The 19,086-nt window shown below is 45.3% G+C and overlaps 1 protein-coding gene across 3 annotated transcripts in view; it reads right to left on the bottom strand.

Moving 5' to 3' along the window:
- Positions 1-6,759: 6,759 nt before the first annotated feature.
- The window catches only part of dock4b (dedicator of cytokinesis 4b), a 90,703-nt gene continuing 78,376 nt past the window's right edge, over positions 6,760-19,086 (bottom strand). For 2 of the 3 annotated variants that reach the window (XM_079294801.1, XM_079294800.1), the window contains 8 exons: positions 18,932-19,053; positions 18,048-18,168; positions 17,357-17,438; positions 15,902-16,011; positions 14,754-14,826; positions 12,191-12,307; positions 11,323-11,384; positions 6,760-9,107 (listed from right to left, as the gene is read on the bottom strand). In XM_079294801.1, coding sequence (XP_079150927.1) covers positions 8,649-9,107; positions 11,323-11,384; positions 12,191-12,307; positions 14,754-14,826; positions 15,902-16,011; positions 17,357-17,438; positions 18,048-18,168; positions 18,932-19,053 — 1,146 coding nt within the window. In that variant the 3' untranslated portion in view covers positions 6,760-8,648. Of the gene's footprint in view, positions 9,108-11,322; positions 11,388-12,190; positions 12,308-14,753; positions 14,827-15,901; positions 16,012-17,356; positions 17,439-18,047; positions 18,169-18,931; positions 19,054-19,086 lie in introns of all 3 variants that reach the window. The other variant, XM_079294802.1, reaches the window with a different exon arrangement.

The raw sequence follows: 19,086 nt of genomic DNA, 5'->3' as shown, positions 1-19,086 counted from the left end.
AAAGTCTTTATACTTTGGCTTGTTTCTCTTAGTAGGTAAATCAAATCAATATCAAATTTCTTCCACACAAATACAAGAAGTTCATAATGCCAGATCATGAAGCTTTTGATGTTTCGTCGAACGCCGTTGCCGTGGCGATGCAGTCTTCGCCGTTAACAACGAAGGTCATTTTGAGAGGCTAAAAATGCTCGAAACATAAGCAAACTTGGCAAGTAGATTATAAGGCCGAAATGTAGTTACAGAATCTGATTTTATTGGTTCAGAGTGCCAAATCGGCTCAATAGCGCCCCCTACAAAATTTCGACGAAGCAGCCCTCGCAGTACGTTTGACCTAGATGTATGAAATGTGGTAGGAACATGTATCGCATATGGACTTCAATAAAAGTCTCTTGGGGCTATGCTCTAAACCCAACCGGAAGTCAGCCATTTTGCATTTGTTATGAATTTCTCATGTCGTTTTTGTCATTTCCAGGCGCTGCACTTTAACGAACTCCTCCTAGGGAATTCATCAGATCAACTTCAAATTTGGTCGGTACAGTCTAAAGACCTTTGTGATGAAAAGTTACTCAAAGTTTGTTGTTTCGTGAAAAGCTGTTGCCGTGGCGACGGAATTTCGATCCTTCGCCATGAACGAATAAACTGATGTAACTCGACTCCACATCATCAGATCTTTACCAGATTTCACGTGTTTGATTAGACTCCAGGCCTGAAGACATATGCAGGCCAATTTTGAATCATAGTCATAGCGCCACCTACTGGTAACAGGAAGTTAAAGTCTTGATACTTTGGCTTGTTTCTCTTAGTAGGTAAATCAAATCAATATCAAATTTGTTCCACACAAATAGTTCATAATGCCAGATCATGAAGCTTTTGATGTTTCGTTGAACGCCGTTGCCGTGGCGATGCAGTCTTCGCCGTTAACAACGAAGGTCATTTTGAGAGGCTAAAAATGCTCGAAACATAAGCAAACTTGGCAAGTAGATTACAAGGCCGAAATGTAGTTAGGGAATATGATTTTACTGGTTCAGAGTGGCAAATCGGCTCAATAGCGCCCCCTACAAAATTTAGACGAAGCAGCCCTCGCAGTACGTTTGACCTAGATGTATGAAATTTGGTGGGAACATGTATCACATATGGACTTAAATAAAAGTATATTGGGGCCATGCTCTAAACCTGCATGCAGTGTCTGACGGTCACAGAACTAAATGGCAGCATCAGCCAGAGTCCTCGCGCCGTCCGACGGTCGCGGACGTTCTCGGCCGCGCAGGCCGGAGTCCCGCCGGCACCCCGACGTGCATATTGCGAGGGCCCGCCCATCGCTGCTCGCAGCTTTAATTATTCTTGTGTTTTGACACCTTTATTCCATTGCGATTTATTTTCATCTTCCACCTAATAAATGAATGTTTTTAAACTATGCTCATACAGTCTGTTTCTTCTCATCGTGCCTTGTATTTCTCTGTTATACAACACACTTCCCTTTTACTTTTATAATAAAGTGATTAAGGTGCATCTATGACTTGCATGCCCCAGTACAGAGAGTCAGGAAAACGTTTGTTAGTTTATGACAGTTTCTTATTATTACACTTGTGGTTTGATAATATTGGCCAACATGAGGATGCGCAAGACTCTCCTGGATTATTATTACTAAATTGAGCAATGTGTTAAATTATTGCTCATGAATTCTATTCATCATTCACAAGGTTTGTTTCATTTCTTCTTTCAAAAGTTACAAAGTCTGGAGCCAACGATACACGGCAGGTCTGCATTGCGTTTACTTCTAGATTCCAGTTTTCATCCCAGCTTTCATTCTCCCCGTCTTTTGTGTAGTTTTGCCTCATCCAAATAGGTTTAAAAAGAAGTTAATAGAGAAGAGGAACCTCGGGGAGCAGATGAGAAAACAGTCACGATTCAAGCCACATACAATTTCGATGACATGAGCAGAAAAATCTATCGGAATTCATTATGAGAAACCCCCTCAGAGCTTCACTACCAAAACAAAAGAACAAGTCAGTGCTCTGGGTAATAGCCCAGTAAAGTCATTCTCCTGCAGGACTCAAACCAATGCGTGCTGAAGCAGCGCATTATCCTTCCAGAGTTTACAGAAAGGCAAAATAACTAAAAGGGTTGTTGCTGTTCTTTTGGCAGCCAGTTAGCTGCTTCAGTTGAACTCTGCAGAGAAGTCATATCCACTGTGTAAATTTGAGGGAGATACGAGCAGCTGCAGCGAGCTTTCCAGCTGCTGTAAGCGCTGAAGCCAAGCTCAGATGTAAGAGTGCGAATGCCACAAATGAATAGAAATCTCCAAAGTTACTCATATTTATAGAACCAGGGTATATTTAAAGAAAACACCATAGGCAAGGAAGATGCTACAGATGATTTCAACGGTTTCAACTGAACGGATACTGCCCTTTGCGATCTGAAATTTCACCCCTATAGAGTGTTATTCCACTCAGCCCCTTTCTGTGCAACTTCTAAAATGATTTTCCATTCCTCGTGTTGCTGGTGCTTGAATGCTGCTCATCTAAATGTTTCAGTTCTCTTCTCCTCACTGCTGTCTGGCTCACACATGGATCTTGCCAATGCTGCGTTTTCTCTTTTGTTCTAAATATGAACTAGTAGTAGCTGGTTTAGCTGGCATTGACATAATACTCATTCATAATTACAATTTTCAAGTTTGAATTCAAAGTTAAATCTTGATGTGGTCCATTTGTTTTACAGTTGGAGACCTCACTGTCCAGTCAGAGCGATTCCGCTTTAAGCTTTTTGAATTGTCCGCTTAACTTGAGCTGCTACGGCCCAAAGTAGTCGACATTATCCTGACAGAGCTTTACCTCCCCACTGCGCCATTCTTCCTGCCCTGATGTAACCCATGAGCTGTTTTTTTTCCACTCAACAGCAAACCCCGACGGGGACAACCCTTCAAAATCTCACCTGACCCCATGTTTATTCATGTGTGTAGGAGAAACAAGAAAACAAGGCCTCTTCTTCACAGCTGAACTAGCCAGACAGAACTAAGGCAATCACCCAAGAGAGCCCAACATTTAATCTAATATACACCCCCGCAGAGAATGAGAGCGGGTGACTGCGAGGTGTTGGAGAAGGGCAAAAGAGTACCTCTTATCATGGCCGGCCTGATGCAAGTCTTGATGCAGCTGCCCTCCGGTCCATGCTGTGCAGACTGCTGAACCACAGGGGCGGGAGTGGAAGACGGGATCCAGAAGCCCGGTGAACGGGGTCGCCATTGGCTGGCCTTCGGAGGATGACTCACTGGAGAGGACAGGGGCATACGATAATGAGAGGACTGCAGTAGCGCGGTTCAAGTGCCGAGTCTCAAGTGGAGTTGGAATGGTACGATATCACCAGGGTGTTACAATATTAATATTCTAATTAGTATGATTATCAGTTACAATGATCGCTAAAAGGGTATGAGAACAGAATTAATAAAAAACTGAATAATAAAAACTTTAATGTGTTATACAATTACAGCGCGGTTTTAATTTGTTCACCTCATTTATAGGCCCGGAGTGTTTGCCAAAAGTATTTTTTGTTACTTTATTTTGTTTTTCTAAAACCACCTGCGTAGATCCTGTTTAAAATGAATATGATGCAACAGATTGTTGTTCAAATGCAGAATCTGGTGATGGGAGTAAGTCTTCAAATCGGAAAGAACTGTATTCTCATTTGAGATTTTCTGCTAGCTTTCATGTTGTTTTTTTTGGAGAGCAACTCTCAATATGATGCTAACAACAATGACCATTATCTGTTTGGTGTTTTTAGTCGTTGAAAAAATGGCTTATTTACTGGTTATGGATGATGCTCCACAAATAAATGAAGTTATTTGTGCTGTGGAACTGTGCCGTGCGATTCCTGCAGCGGTTTTTAGAAAAATACAAAACAAATCTGCAGTAAGAAACAAAACACGTCTCTTCCAAAATGTGCATTATCTCTCTCTCACACACACACCCACGTGTACAAACTCATATGCCTGCATCCCCCTGATCTTTTGTGTTGTACTCTTTGGCATTCAAAGCATTTGAAAGTAGCAGTCGACTCCTCATTCAGCTGAGGCAATAGTCCTACTCTGAGGACACTTCACTCGTGAAAATAACCTGGAGTATTTGAAGCTGGCAGGTGAAAATCACTTGCAAGCTGCTAAACACAACAGGGCAGATATCTACGAGTGGAGCAGGAAGATAACACGCGCCATCTATTCTTGCGACTTCCTCTTTGAAACTTCTCTTCGGTGTGCCTCCGAGACGGAGGTTCTGTGCTCCCTGCAGAGCTGCTCCTCTCCCTGGAGACATTTGCAGAGCGAGACAAACACCTTGGGTTCCTCTGCGGCTGTGTGTTCTCCAAATATACGCCCCAGGCAACTTTAAATTAATACCTAGCGCTGCCTTTCCCCTGATAAGTATGCATCATCACCCGCGAATGCTATAAACGGGAGACGTTTAGTGCCTTTATAGAGGGCTAAACTGTTCCCGCAAGAATCTTGTGCCGGATATAATGAATGTTACATCTTTCAAGAAATGTGCTGAACGTCTCCAGAATTACAGGTTCAAAAATATTTACATGTTATTACAGCTCTGTGCCTTCCAGCTACGGTTCCTTTTGTTCACGGCAAGCTACCTGCGCCGCCTTAAAAACCCTCCCGTCGCTGGATGCGCCCTCTGTTGCAAGGAGACTCTCTGCGTTCAGCCGGGAACTCATTCCCGACATGATAGTTGCTGTCAAATTACAGCCAACCACCAACAATTATGATGGGTGCCGACAGGTGACGTGTAGCGTCTCCCCAATCGCCATGCTGCACACACACTCATATTAGAATGCGGGAATGCGCACAATATACACGCGCACACCAACACAATTTGCAGTTGTTCAAGGTCCCCTGGTCAAGCAGCACAGTTCCATCAACACACAACTGTTGAGCCGACTGTGGCGGAGTAATGAAACGGGGAACTCTCTCTCCCTTGTGTGCACGAGTCTTCTTTCATCACGCACCAGCAACTCATCTACAGCCCTCTGAACCGCGCGTGCTCCAGAGGGAGATTATATGTTTAACTATGACCGTGGATGCTACAAAGGATGTGGAATCTATGGAGGAGCAGATTAACAACTGAGCCAAATGCACCTCTACAGAAAACAGAATTTACAAACCACGTGTTGTTTCTTGATTATTCACACACAGGTTATTTCCACCAATTGTATCATATCCAGTGGCGTAACGTTAATGCTACTTTGTACAAAGGCGCAGAAAATGTGGACACAAAGTAACACAGTGACATAACACGGGGGATATTCTGAATGGGCACATACCTGCTCTCAGAATGACATTCAGCACACTGTCTTCTGAAGAAGCTAGCAGTTAGCAATTTTCCTGGCGAACCACTCCATGTTTTGGTTTCTTTTTAACCAGTGGTTCGGTTTATTACAATATCCTGCGGCCACCGCGGTGTTTTTATCTCGAGTTGGTGTCGACAGAGCAGACTTTCACATTTGCGCTGAAGAAGACACGCTGTTTTAAAGTGACCAAGGCGAAACTGACTTCTGACAGCTACAGCACATTACATCGTTTACCTGCCACACGATGCACGCGGCAATAAGCACGCGGACGCATCCGCCCACATTACCTCTGGGCATGCCGGTTGCTGTTTTTCTGACTCTCAAATCCTCGTCAGCCAAACACAAGTAAAACGCCATGTTAGAACTATTCTATCAGCCACTGACCTTAGATTATAGGATAAATAACAGCATTAAACCAGAATTATATTAATTACCTCCGACTCAGTACACCTAAACAACTGAATGACCCTTTCCCTATAGAGTTATTGATAAATATGTCAATCTCATGGATGTATAATCTACAGCCAATCTCTTTTAGTTTATCTGAAGGAAATCCAAAGAAATAGTGCATTCCACCAGAGCACAAAACCATCGGTATTTAACATTAAGTACAAAAAAAACCCCTCTCATGAACTAACTGTGCTGTCAAATGGTGATAGATTTACATTGCAAATGGTTCCCGCCAACAGTTGCTCGTCCTTCTTCCTGTGAGGGTTTTAAGTTTTATTTCATGCATTAAGTGTCTGTGAGATGGGGTTTGAGGAATGTGCTGGAGTGGGGGTGGTGTGAAAGTGGCAGGGAGAGGTGTGAAGTTTAGGACAATGGGGCATAGGCCCAGGTGGGGCTTGTTGGACTTCAGCCAATCAGTGAGCTGATCGATGAGCTGAGGAATGCAACTTTGAGGGGACAAAGGGTTTGAAGCACGGGGGAATTTCAGATCTTCTGCTGGCCACCGAGGAGGCAGACCAGCCTTCTGGGTGGCTCGGATTGGATCTCACATTTGATTTTATATATATATGTTTGTTTTGTTAATAATTGTGTGATTCGGTTTGTAACTGTTTGTATCTGTTTTTATGCTTCTTGGATAATAAATCCATTTGATTTTTACTTTAACCTGCTGTTGTGTTTTGGAGGCGATTGAGACAGCATGGCTGCAAGGGGGGGGGGGGGCGATTTCTCCCTGTGTCCAGAAGTTGTGGCCTTAACATTCCCCAAATCACTTCTGCTTCCTTGCAGAGTAGGACGTGAGCCAAGGTGCGGCCGCTTCAGTTCGTCCCTCGGGGTGCATTGTGTCTCATCTGTCATGATGTCTGCAGTGCTGGGAGAGCGTTTGTGTACAAATACTATGTCACAAGTCTCCAAGGTCCCATCACATAGAAAACTGCCAGTCAGTCCATTTGTATTACATAGGGCAGTTTATTGAACTTGTAAATGTGTTAGCTGTCATTATGCATGACCTTAAGTTTTTCTACACTCACAAAACCATAAAAGTTTGAACATTTATAATAATAATTTGCTGCTTCAACATTACATTCAAAGCTGTAAATTGTTATAGCTACATTTTGTTAAAAACACAATATTTACATTAATTGTAATACACAAACTTTATATTTGGCATACTTACATTAATCTCATCATATAATTTACAGGTTCTCAAGTACTGATTAATGTGAATATTTAATCTCAAAAATTCACAACAAATCAAAAAGTAAATTAACAATACAAAAATGAAAACAAACAATATCAAAGCTACCCCCCCAAAAAAAATAATAAAATGGTGCACGGAATTTACGATTGATGAATATTTTAAGCCAAAAATGTCCTCTATTTTACAAAACAATGTGAAATGTGCCTGCCACAGAAAACGTACTTCACTGCAGCAATGCAATGTGGTTGAACTGTGCAACTATCGATAGTGCAGTCAACTCACGTCCATCTTTTTAATCAACACAAAGTAAATCTCAACTGTACAAATATTTGACAATGATTAGTTTGTAAATATTTCTTCAATAGAGTGTCAGTCCTCGTGTGTTTTAAGGTTGCTTCCGAGAGTGAAACTCTGTTCCAATTACTGCTTTTGTCAAATAGAGAGTTCATAAAAAAAAACAGCAATGGTCAAAATACAGATGGTTAAGTCTCGTTTGTGCTCATCTGATCAACACATAACAGTTTAATTGGGATATTTTTTGGGGGTGGAATCACCTTTGTGAAATCAAAATTGCGTCTTAAAACTTTCTGCCCCAGTTGAACAAAAGTTTCTTGGCAGCACATTGTACATCTTCCTTTGGCAAAATACTTGGTACACCCCCTAAAGATCTGTTGTCATGTACATCATGCAGGAGGGATAGGGTGTGTTCATCTAAATGCAAATGCTCAAAGGCAAAGTTCTAAGCATGCAAATGCTCCGGTTTTTGCCCCCGTGTTTGGTCCAGGCTCATGATTTTATTGTTAATGTGGGCAATTTTTGGTAAGTGTGAGAGGCTGATTTTAAGAAAGAGAGAGAGAAGGGCAGTAGAGTGGTTTGATGGCAACTTCCCACTGAAAAACCTCTCTCGTTTTCTGATTTACATATGACCATGTGGAGTTAAATAACACGGAGCCCAAATTGCTCCCATCACTGTGCTGCAGTTATCTTTACCAAACGTTTTAAATCACCGCATAAAAATGTCATTTTTCGTCTGGCAGAAATAACGGCATGTTTTGCGTTTCTGTACCATTGCTCGTGTGGATATGACTGTGGGAACACACCCGTTTCTACTACACTTCACTGAAATGCATACTCGAGGCCTCTAGCACCTTTGTAGCCATATAGTACACAAATGTACGGAGTCGTTTAAAAAAACGAACAAAAAAATAAAAACGTGCAAGACTCACGGGATAAAAGACTCTGTTTCCAATACTTAAGGCAAAAACAATTCTCGTATATATACCAACATACATATATTTGAGATTATTACATCTATCAAAACTGTGTTTTGTCTAGAGTGTTCTGGTAGACATATGTTGCGAATGACCGTGGTGACCTATTGTACATACTAGAGCTAAAAGTGCAGAATGACCAAGTCAAAGTCAATGCAATGCCCTCGAGCAAATACAAAAAGAAACTTTCAGCATTTGACCGTCTCTTCAGTTGTTGTTTTTTGACTGCCTGTTATTAATCGATAGGCCCGTGTCTTTTATTGGAGTGTAGGTCAGGAATGCCAAACTGTAGATCACAAAAAAAACAAAACAAGTGAGTCCCCAGTAGAAAAGTGCAAAATACGCCAGTGTGTGTTTCTTCTCCAGACCTGGACCCAAACCAGCACCTATAGCTGGGACACCTTCCTGGGCAGAGGCCTCGGTCTGGGGACTCGAGGGTCAGAGGTCCCGTCCAGCTTCATGCTGCCAGTGCGGAGCTGGTGAGGCTTGGGCGGCAGGGCCGGGGGGTCCGCGTGCGGGGGGATGGACAGACTGTGGGGCAGCGGCACGGGCCTGCTGCGGGGGTTGTTCCTCTCGTACACGCTGTAGGGGGGAGGCGTCTTGTTCTCCCTGCGGATCGGCTCGTCTGAGCTGCTGGAGACGGAGTTTGGCAAGGTGCTGGGGGGAGGCAGCGGGTGGGCCGGGTGGTCGCCCGCGGGCAGCTCGGTGCCCGAAGCTTCCGACACGCTGCAGCGGCTGAGCGAGGAGATGCCGCTGCTGTAGCTGCCGGAGAGGACGGGGGAGTTGGAGACCAGGCTGGTGGACTGGCACTCGGTGGGTGAAGGGGTGAAAGGTGGCACTGTGGTCTACAGGGAGAGAAAGAATGAAACATTGTGAAAATCAATTATATGTTCATTACATAGAGATGTGGTGAACGGCCTTTCAAGCAGCTGAAGCTATTGGGTCGATTAATGGATCAGCCAAACAACAAACCCTTTTGATTCTCAATTAATTGTTGGAATAGCATCCTGAAAATCTGTTTTTTAACCATAAATGTCAAACATGACCTGTTTCCAGCTTCTCTATTGTAATTATTTGCTGTTTTTCTCTGTCCTATGGTAACGATTATCTTAATTTTCCCTAAAAAAACAGTGAAAAATGCCGATCGTACGGTCTGAGAGCCCATGGTGACAACAGTGCTTGATATTTGATAACAGCAGAATAATCGACAATGACAATAACCTTCTCTGATCGTTTCATGAATTGTTAGTTGAGTTAAAGCATCCAGCATTTCACAAGAAAGAGGCAAAAACTAGTTTAACGTCGAAAAAAAAAAAAGAACTCAACATATCATGTCATTATTTAAAAAAATGATGGAAAGTATGCAACCGTATTGCATGCATCCCCTAGTCTGCTGTCTCCAATATGTGTGCTGACTCAGCCCGACAGCACCGATAAGTACTTCAGTGAACAGATTGAGAGGGCCAGGTTTTTACACTCCATCAACCGGCCCTGTGCACCGAGACGAAAAAACACAATATGCCCCCTCAAAAATCCGATCACTCATCAAAATGTTTTTCTAAGCAATTACACCACGCTGCCATTATATCTGCTAACATTTAATTGGATCTAGCGGAGTATACAATTGATCAGTAAAGTCGTATTGCTCATGCTTCAGAAGGCACGCACTAAAGAGAGGTATCCATTTATCGCGCACGACTGGACAAACCTTTTTTTTTTCCCCCACATCTGGGCCGACCATGATGAAAATCGGTGTATTTAACCCAGTTCTCCGGAGAGAGGCTCCCACCGAATCTCATTTCTACCCCTTGCAGATGAGTAGGTGCAGCCCTGTCAGACTGGCACCGTGTGTTTTCTGCAGGTTCACTATCTGTCCTGGGGTTTGTGGTCTGGTAATGGGCCCCCGGCTGCACCGACTGGTGTGTGAGTCGTGTGTGCCGGGATAATGGGGCCTGCTGGAGGTCCACGGAGGACCCGTCTCAGGCTGTGCTGTGATGGGCAGCGAGGCACTTCGCTTCGGGCTTCTATCAGCACGCACACACACCAGATGTGATTGACAGAGCACGCTGAGTCCCAAGCTGTCACTCACACTTTCCAAAGTCGTTCTCTCTCTCTCTCTCTGCAGACCACACACCAAAAAACAACCGCATTCACACGCGGCAGTTGTCACACGTGGGGAGACATCGCGCCCGCGAAGGAGATACCAGTTAGCAGCAGACAAGCTTCGCTTCACCAGAGTCGCAAAAGTGCTTTTCGCCACTCATTAAAAGCTCACTCTGCGCTTAGTTAACCTTTTCCTGGACCTCTCCTGCTTCTGCAGTCTGGTATTAACTACCAAGCGGCTCATTAACAACAAATCAGAGCTCGGAGACAAAGCGAGAGTAATCAGTTTAGCTGCAGATAAACATAAAAACGCACTCGAGGTCAGAGGTATTAAAAACTCGAGTCAACACATGAGTTGAGAGATGCGAGAGGGAAGATTCGGTACAGCACACGCAGGTCTCATTGCATCAATAGTGAAGGAAAGAAAACAACCCAAAACAAATAGGGTTCCGTCTTTGAAATTGAAATGAACTGACAGGTACATGAAGTGAAGTTGAATAAATCCATCTGGTTATGCATATTTTTGGCAAGCATGCCAGAAGGTGACCTCCTCTCAGAGCCAGAATTAAAGATGGTGGAAAACAGTTGGCGCCTACCAGGTGTACATTCAGCGATCGTGATGAGTGCCCTCCAGCGAGCACCGTTTTGGGTCCTCTTTGGGACGGCCGGGTCATAAAAAAAGCTACAAAATCAGCAGCACTGGAGCAGTTAGCAGCTTCAGTGAGCAGTAATGCAAAGCTCCCAGGCGTCGGGTTGACACAGAGTAGGATAAAGACCCTGGAGCTGGCCGGTAAGACCTGTGCAGTGCAGCACAAAGGCCCCGAGGCTGTCACTAAGCAAGGTCAGGCAATCTCAGGGAAAGACAGAGGAACAATAAAGATAAAAAAAAGAGATAAAAATATACTGAAACACACCAAACGGAGGACAGAGGAAGTGAGTGACAGAAACAGAACCAACCTTTTGAGGCGATCTGGACGCGGAGACAGGAGACTGTGACCTCATGTTTTTAGCCGAGGAGCCTGCTGACAAGCAGATGATAGAGAAAAGAAGGAAAATTCAAATGAGGCAGCCGTTTTCTTCCATTCACCGCGGTGACACAGCGCGAGTCATGCAAACATACACACAAGGAGCTGAGAGGGCCATTGGCTTAAAGCATCAATGAAGCACTGATGTTCTGCAGGTCCTTTATGCTGCCTTAAGCTGCTTCTGCATCAAACAGCTGTTTCCGCTCTACGCAATGAGGGCAGAAGTGTGTGTGTGTGTGTGTGTGTGTGGAGGGGGGGAAGAGGAGGAGGACGGGGGATGAAGGGAGGACACTCCATCTGCTTATTACGCTGGTGGCCAGCACGATATATCAGAAAGCACTGGGGGATAAGTCAAATCTGTTGAATCTGTAAATAAGTAAACAACTGAAATACAGTGCGAGTTGACGGTGGAGAGAGCTGTAATGACATGCGTTTCTCAGGGGTCGAAATCCGGCAATTGACTGGAATTTCAATTGGGATTGACTCCAGCCCTCTTACGGTCCACAGAGATTTTCAGACTTGTTGTCAGCTGAACTCGCGCATCTCATACCGTAAAAATGCCAAAGCCAGTTAGCGAAGCAAAAGCTGTTGCCGTCATGTATGTGCAGGACGTTAGGAGCAGCAAGCCAGGAAGCGGCAGCTGAGAGCCTCGGATGGGAAAATGTCATTGCAGGAAGATGCGAGGAGGGAAAATGTCATTGCAGGAAGATGCGAGGAAAGCCCCAGGTGTCAAAAGGCGGAGCGGAGATATTAGTGTCATTCTTCAAGCGGAGAATTCCATCACGATTCAGCCACTTTACCTGAGTACGGTGGCCTAGGAGGTACAGGAGGGCATAGCATTTTGCCAAAAGAGTCAGAGAAGGATGGGGCGCCCTCTTTGACACTGTCTAGGCTCCAGCTACTGGGTGTGGGTCGCACTTACGGCACACAGAAACATCACAAGTCACTCAAAAGAATATGGGGGTTACACAAGACAACATGGAGAAACACATTTCAGATGGATGCTGTGATAACTGGACACAAATGGCAGTAACATTGGTTTCAGACAAAACGTGCAGGAGTGTATATATTGCCTGAGATAGAGTGTGGGATGAAGTGCGTTCCGTTAAAAGTCGTACAGGCTTCAGCTTCCTAAGGCGAGCGATGGAATCCAACACGAACACGCTATCTTCCCTCAAACAGATTGCATCATTTCACTTGACTGATTTCTGTATTTTCTTCTTCTTTTGGGGGCCTGAAAAAAGGTGATGTCGCTTCCTTGCGTGCACCATTTACGATGACGCAGAATCTGAAGAAGGCGCTTGAAGCATCAGCTCTTCCACACGAAGCACATTCAGAATTTCAACAGTCATAAAATTCATTTTTCAGCCCGGTATCCTCTTCTGCTCCAATACATGATGCCATGCTCGAGATTTATTTATTTGTATTTCATGAAGGACCAGAGTCTTATAACTCTGGGACCTCAGATAGTTTGTCCTATACAGCGAGACTAAAGCCGTCATTATTCCTGCCTCCTGACACTGCTAGAACTCCATTGGACATGCATTGTCAGCACATTTAGGATTACGCTAAAAACGAACTTTGACTGTCAAGGCAGCCACTGTGGCTCACGAAGCGTCCCCAGAGAGCACAGCTCAGTGTACATTTTGACATCCGATTTAGATTTGTCTTCCCGGAATTCTGAGAGTTTCAATTCCTTTGACGTGCCCCAGCTGTTTTGCTGCTTTTTTTTTTTCTTTCTTACTTCTAGTCCCGTCGCTCTTGCGCTTTTCAGAGGGTCGGTAGATTATTTTAGTCCATAAATGTGCCTCTGTACTCTATTAATATTCGCCATCATTACTGGCAGAGACACGACATAGACACGCAACGTGTTGCTTCAGGGCAAGCAGCAAAACAAACTTCTACAGAAGTGATATTTGTGGTGGGTGAAAAAATAGTTTTTAAACAAAAGCATACAAAATGAGGAAATTTCTGAGGAAATAGAAAAGAGAAAAAGAATGCCTGTATTTTGTGCAATTCCACACTCGCACATTTGGTGTGAAAGCAGGTTAATGGGTTTTCCTGAATATAGATTTCACTACATAAACTATAAAATCCAGCATTGAATCAACACTGGTGCTTAGGTTTATAGGTCGCATTCAATCAAACTAAAGTAGCCTCTTCAAGTCTAGGAGCTGCATCAAGCGCAGCCCTTTCTGTACAAATAGAAAGTAATCAGACGCCATTGAAATCGCAGTCAGGGCGATTGGTCAGGTCACAGTTCATGAAGTGTTGGGAGTCTGATGAACAGGCATCATTTCATTTCACTGCAAACTAAGAGTCTCGGAGGCGTTGTATTGCAACAACACTGTTTGGTATCTGGAGTTATGATTTAAAGGTGGAGGCGGCAGATGTCGCTAAGGAGACGTTAACACGATCACAGGCTGTGTGTCAATCCTAGCACCTTTCGTCGTTGTCGCACGCGTAAAGGTGTCGCGTCACCACGCTGCGGCAGTTCATCTGTCTCTCCCTGCATTGTTTCACAGCAGCACGCTCGAATCACACGGAAAGGTGTGCGAGTCGCAAGGAAGCTGTCGTATCCGCACTCTTCACTCTTTATTTTAAGGCGTCTCTTCGGCGCTGCTCGCTAATTATTACACAAAGTGTTCCTGAGAATGCAGTGATGGAAGGAAACGCATTTCACGTGTGCATTTTACTCTCTCTTCGTTGTGCCAAAGTTCAGAGAAAAGCAATCAAACGGTTCAGGTTTTTTTTTTTTTTGTTAATTACACAAGGGGGTGGGGGGCTGTAAGCTTTCAGTCTCAATTCACAGGCATATTCTCCCAGAAACATGCAACAATTATGAGTCTCTCCTCGGTGATGCCGAGAAAAATGAGAATCAGGTAGGGGGGGGGGGGGGCTTAACTAATAGATATGAACTCATGAATATGAATGTCACACACGTCCATCAGCGTTGCAGGAATAGTACCTGCCATTTTAATTGCTCTTTTAGGATGAGGGAAGATGAAAAGCTGAAAGGAGTTGAAGGAAAAATGGAGCCCCGTATGTGTGAGTGTGAGTATGTATGTGTGTGTGTATCCTGAGGCGCTCCCTGAAGCAGCTGTGTGAAGACGTCTGAAGTCACTCTGGAGGTGAAACTGTCACACACACACACTGCGTGTCCGAACAAATGGCCGCCAGCCTGGACAGTGGTGAGCAATAGAGGAGCTGCCCGATACCGACGCAGCGCCCCCTCACCTCACTTTGGCATCATGATTCTGCTTGAGGAGATTCCCTGCAAGGTGAGGGTGTATGTCGAGGGTTGCTGAGTGTTGGATGGAACGAGAAGGGGTGGAACAGAAGATGCTGAACGTGGCGTTTTACCTTTGTCTGGCGCCGACAGGTTGGGGTCACTCCTTGGTAAAGTGGCGTCACCTATCTGATGAGGGGCGGCTCTCTGCACACAGAAGAAACCGTCCAAACGACGTGTCAAACATGGACAGCGTGAAACAGTGTGTGTGAGATAACGGAGGTGAATTCCATCCTTGAAGCGGAGAGGAGTAATTGAATATTGAACGGTTAAAATAAATATCAAGGTGTGAAATCTTTCCCCTCACAAGTCCAATAGAGCAGAGCAGAGGGAGAGCACAGGCGGCAACAGAGTCAGAGCGCTGAATGCGTAATGACCTTTATGTCGAGCAGAGGTGTGATATTTGCAGAAGTGATGAGCCCTCCCCCTCCATCCCCCCAAAAAACATATAGATCTTATTACAGTAAATGTTACAAGTGATCAATGTTTCCCATGATCGATGTTCCATTTGCCGCTAATAGCCGGTCTTTCGCTGCTCTCGGGTTGGAAATAATTGCCTGGTCTCAGAACAATTCTTTTGATTCAACACAAACAGGCTACGAAATAAAAACAGGTGAACTGTGCCGGCAGTGCTGACCGCAAGAGATGAAAGGGCCTTGAAAAAACAAACACCCTCTTTTTCTGTTTCAGTAGCTTTGTCACTGCGGATAGAGAGTGTGTGTGTGTGTGTGTGATTACGTTACACACTGCCCGTCAGCGAGAGGAGACGCTGCAATATCATGTTGTTCTTGACGGCTCTTGTTCTAGCGTTACCGGAATGTTATTGTTTGTTTCTTTCACTGAAAATGAGGCAAAGCTGGACTGCCACCGCTCTTGAAAAACTGCAATTCTCGGCTACAAATGGCGTCACGGCATGAGCCAATTTTTCCTAAGACAGAAGTCAGCCGTTAAGATACGACGTGATATACAAAGTAGACCTTGATTTTCTGCATGCTCATTACGGGCGGCTGCCCATAAGCCTGTTTTATCCACCTTCTCTTTGCATGCAAACATCCATCTGTTTTAACCTAAGGGGGACAGCTGCACTGCGCTTTATTTGACTGGACCATCCTTCTATCCGTAATGGATATAATGTGCCATTCCTTCTGGTTATACCAACCACACTTTAACGCGTGTGTACGTGAATGTGTGCGTGTGTGTGTGTGTGTGTGTGTGTGTTAACCTGTGCAGGGTCCATGGGGTTGGGGAAGATGGCGCTGACCGGTCGGTCTCGTGGAGACAGACAGGCATTTTCTCTGGAATGCTTGTGTTTCTCTGCCATCTGGGGTGAACCTGGAAATAGACAGTATGATATGTTAGGGCGGTCTCTCTCACACACACACACACACACATACAAACACACAAGAGCATGTGCAACACATAAGGGACCAAACAGTAGCACGGTGTTAGACTATTACCCATGAATACTGGCAATCAGGAAAGGCCAATCTCTCTTTCTCCCTCAAAGCCTTTCGACCATTCTTTCCGCCTCACCAGCTCTACGACATGATAAATGGCCTGCTCCCTCCTACACACACACACACACACACACACACACCCTCCTCACTCCTTCCCTCACCTCCTCAGTTAGACTAAACAATTACAACAGACAGACACGTGCTAAACCTCGACACAGAAACACGTGTAACACATGCATCGAGAGAAACGCAAAAGCCCACACACACACACACACACACACACACACACACACACACACACACACACACATGCAAAGTACTCGCTGGCTCCATTTTCACAGCACTTCCCCCTCATCTGGTGTTCGCCACTGTAGGGATCTTGATCCATTAGCGAATGCGATAGCACTTGGAGGGCTATCATACGAGTATGAGATACCCATCGCTGGCTCTCATTCAGATAAGACCACACAAGCATTAATTCTCCACAGGCTTTAAGGGTAGACAGAGGCCACTTTTATAAGGGCACCGCCCGCTGCCTGCAGCCTGCCAAAGGGGTGTATAAGCTGCCATAAACGCCTTCATATATCCTTACTCTTCGTGATGCGGATCAGGCAGGAACACGTTTGCCCATTTGAACACAGCGAGATAAGAGGGCAGACAGGGAAAGCGTTAGATATTCACACTCTGAAGAGGAGGCTTGGACGCCCCGGACCAGACTGGAGATAGTGTTGAGGTCCAAGAGAGATACCCCCCAGAGCTCTGATCATCTCTTACTCTCTCTTGCTGTGTCTTGCATTCTCACTGGCTGCCATGTTTCTTTCAACAGCGTTTGTCACCACCACGTCGCAGCACCGTTTCATTTTTCATCCCAGCTCATTTTTGTATTCTCTCTATTTTTCAGTCCCCCGACTTTCCATTCAACCCCGCTCCCCTCGCCCGTTCTCCTCCTCGACCCAATCAGCCTCTCCCGCTCGTGTTCCCCTGGCTGCCGTCTAACCTCGCTGACCTCACCGGACAGGATGCTGTGCGGTGGTTTTGAGAGAACAATGTGTCACCAAAAAAAAAAAAAAAAAGGTCTCCATTTCGGTCCCCATGTTCAGCGTGGCCAGCTGAACCTCTTCTGCCTCCGCGCGAGTCACTCCGGAGTGAAATATCAGCTACAAGCCTACAGTGTATAACATTGTAAAATGAGTCTGCTTTCTGTAGAGGGCCAGTCTCACCTCTGGCGCTGGAAGGGGCCGAGCTGGTGACATTGGGCGAGGCAGAGTGGTTGGAGCTGAGGCTTGAGGTAGACGGACTGGGCTGTAGGTGGGACGACAAAAACAACAACATCACCACTAACGTGAACCCAGAACATCATGAGCATTATAAACACACTTATAGTTTATGATGTTCTGATAGAACTGCGTTGTAAGATCATCGTTCAGTGACTTGATCTATAAAATAACAGCTATGACGTTCAAAAATAACACCGCAATGGGTTCCAGGCAGATCCCCCCGACAACAGGACTTTTCCTCTCGTGTTTGTGTCTGCGTCTGGTTATTCGAGGCCTGCCAGGTGCGCTCAGACCGCTTGCCAGGAGTTGTCAGCAGCTTTCTGAATGGCCCAAATCTAGTTTAGATTACTGCCAAACTCCAGCAAGCTGCCTGGACGGACCACACAAAGCACTCTTTCCTTTTTTTGGGGTTGATAATCACAACAATTTGCTCGGCCGGAACAAAGCTGAGGGGACGACAGAGAGGAAGGGTCAGAGGAGGAGAGAAACGAGGGCTGAACGGAGTGAGGAGGATTTAAAAGTATTACACTTGAAACCTGCGGGGACTCTTCTTACCTTAAACCTTTGTGGGAAGGTTGAAGAGGTTGCATGACTGTGTGTATGAGAGAGAGAGAGAGAGAGCGAGAGCGATTACCTGCATGTTGAAGACTTCATCCGAACTCTCCGATTGCCCTGTGATGTTGCTGACTTCATTGGAGGCCTGAGACGACAGAGAGGACGAGGAGTAGCGGTTCACGGCAGGGTAGCTGGGGAGGCTGAGGGTGACAGCAAGACAGAGAGCGATGCTTATGGTGGCTTTCAATAAAAAGGGACATGGTTTGTGGTATTTTGTTTCATTAGCTTTCAGAGGTTTCACTCACCAAAAGAAAATTCAGCACACAAAAAAGGGCAGGGACAAACAGGGACAGAAAATGTCAGATCTCGAGAAGATAATCGATGCAGCAATCACAGCATTCCATCAAGCACTTGTCAGGCACAAGTGGAAAAGAAAGGTTAGAGAACAAACACAACGGGGTTTTTCGGAGGACGGGAACAACAGGAGTCCTCACCAAAATGCGCAACTTGAACAGAGAACGAAAAAGAAATCGAAACTGAAAAAAGTAAAATGTGAAATGCCACTGGGAGGCTGGGGTGATGCGTGTGTCTGCATGTGTGGCTTTGCCCCCTGGGATCAGACTGTGGAGGAAGAATGTCGCAGGTAGACAGAGTGGCAGGGTCACTGAACACATCAAAATCACACACACACACACACACACACACACACACACCGGCAGCCCCCCCCTTATTGTAAGCCCAGATGGAGCCACACCGGTAAAGATCGGAAGGGGGAAGAGAGCAAAGGAAGTAAGAGGAAGAAAGAGGAAGAAAGAGGGGCAACACACTAAATATGAAGGAGAAACTTCATGCTGAAGTAAACAAGCTTTGTGGTTGTTTTTTTTAAATGTCGAGGACAAAAGAAAGAAAGACATAACATCAATAAAATACAAAAAAATAAAAGAAGACAAACGAGGTCATCACCTCCGCCTGGCAACCCCTCTGCCACCGTCTGGGCTGATGATGTTGGGCACAGAGTTCCTGCATGTTCGTGGGCTCCCGTTGGTGAAGTGCACTGGGCTCGCGCGCACATAAGCCGGAAACTCCTGGGGTTTTTAAATTGGAGAAGAGGCAGTGCA

The sequence above is a fragment of the Melanostigma gelatinosum genome (assembly GCF_949748355.1).
Source record: "Melanostigma gelatinosum genome assembly, chromosome: 22".
NCBI classification, from domain to species: domain Eukaryota; kingdom Metazoa; phylum Chordata; class Actinopteri; order Perciformes; family Zoarcidae; genus Melanostigma; species Melanostigma gelatinosum.
Note: the sequence above shows the minus strand (reverse complement) of the source record. Positions and strands in the feature narration are given on the sequence as shown.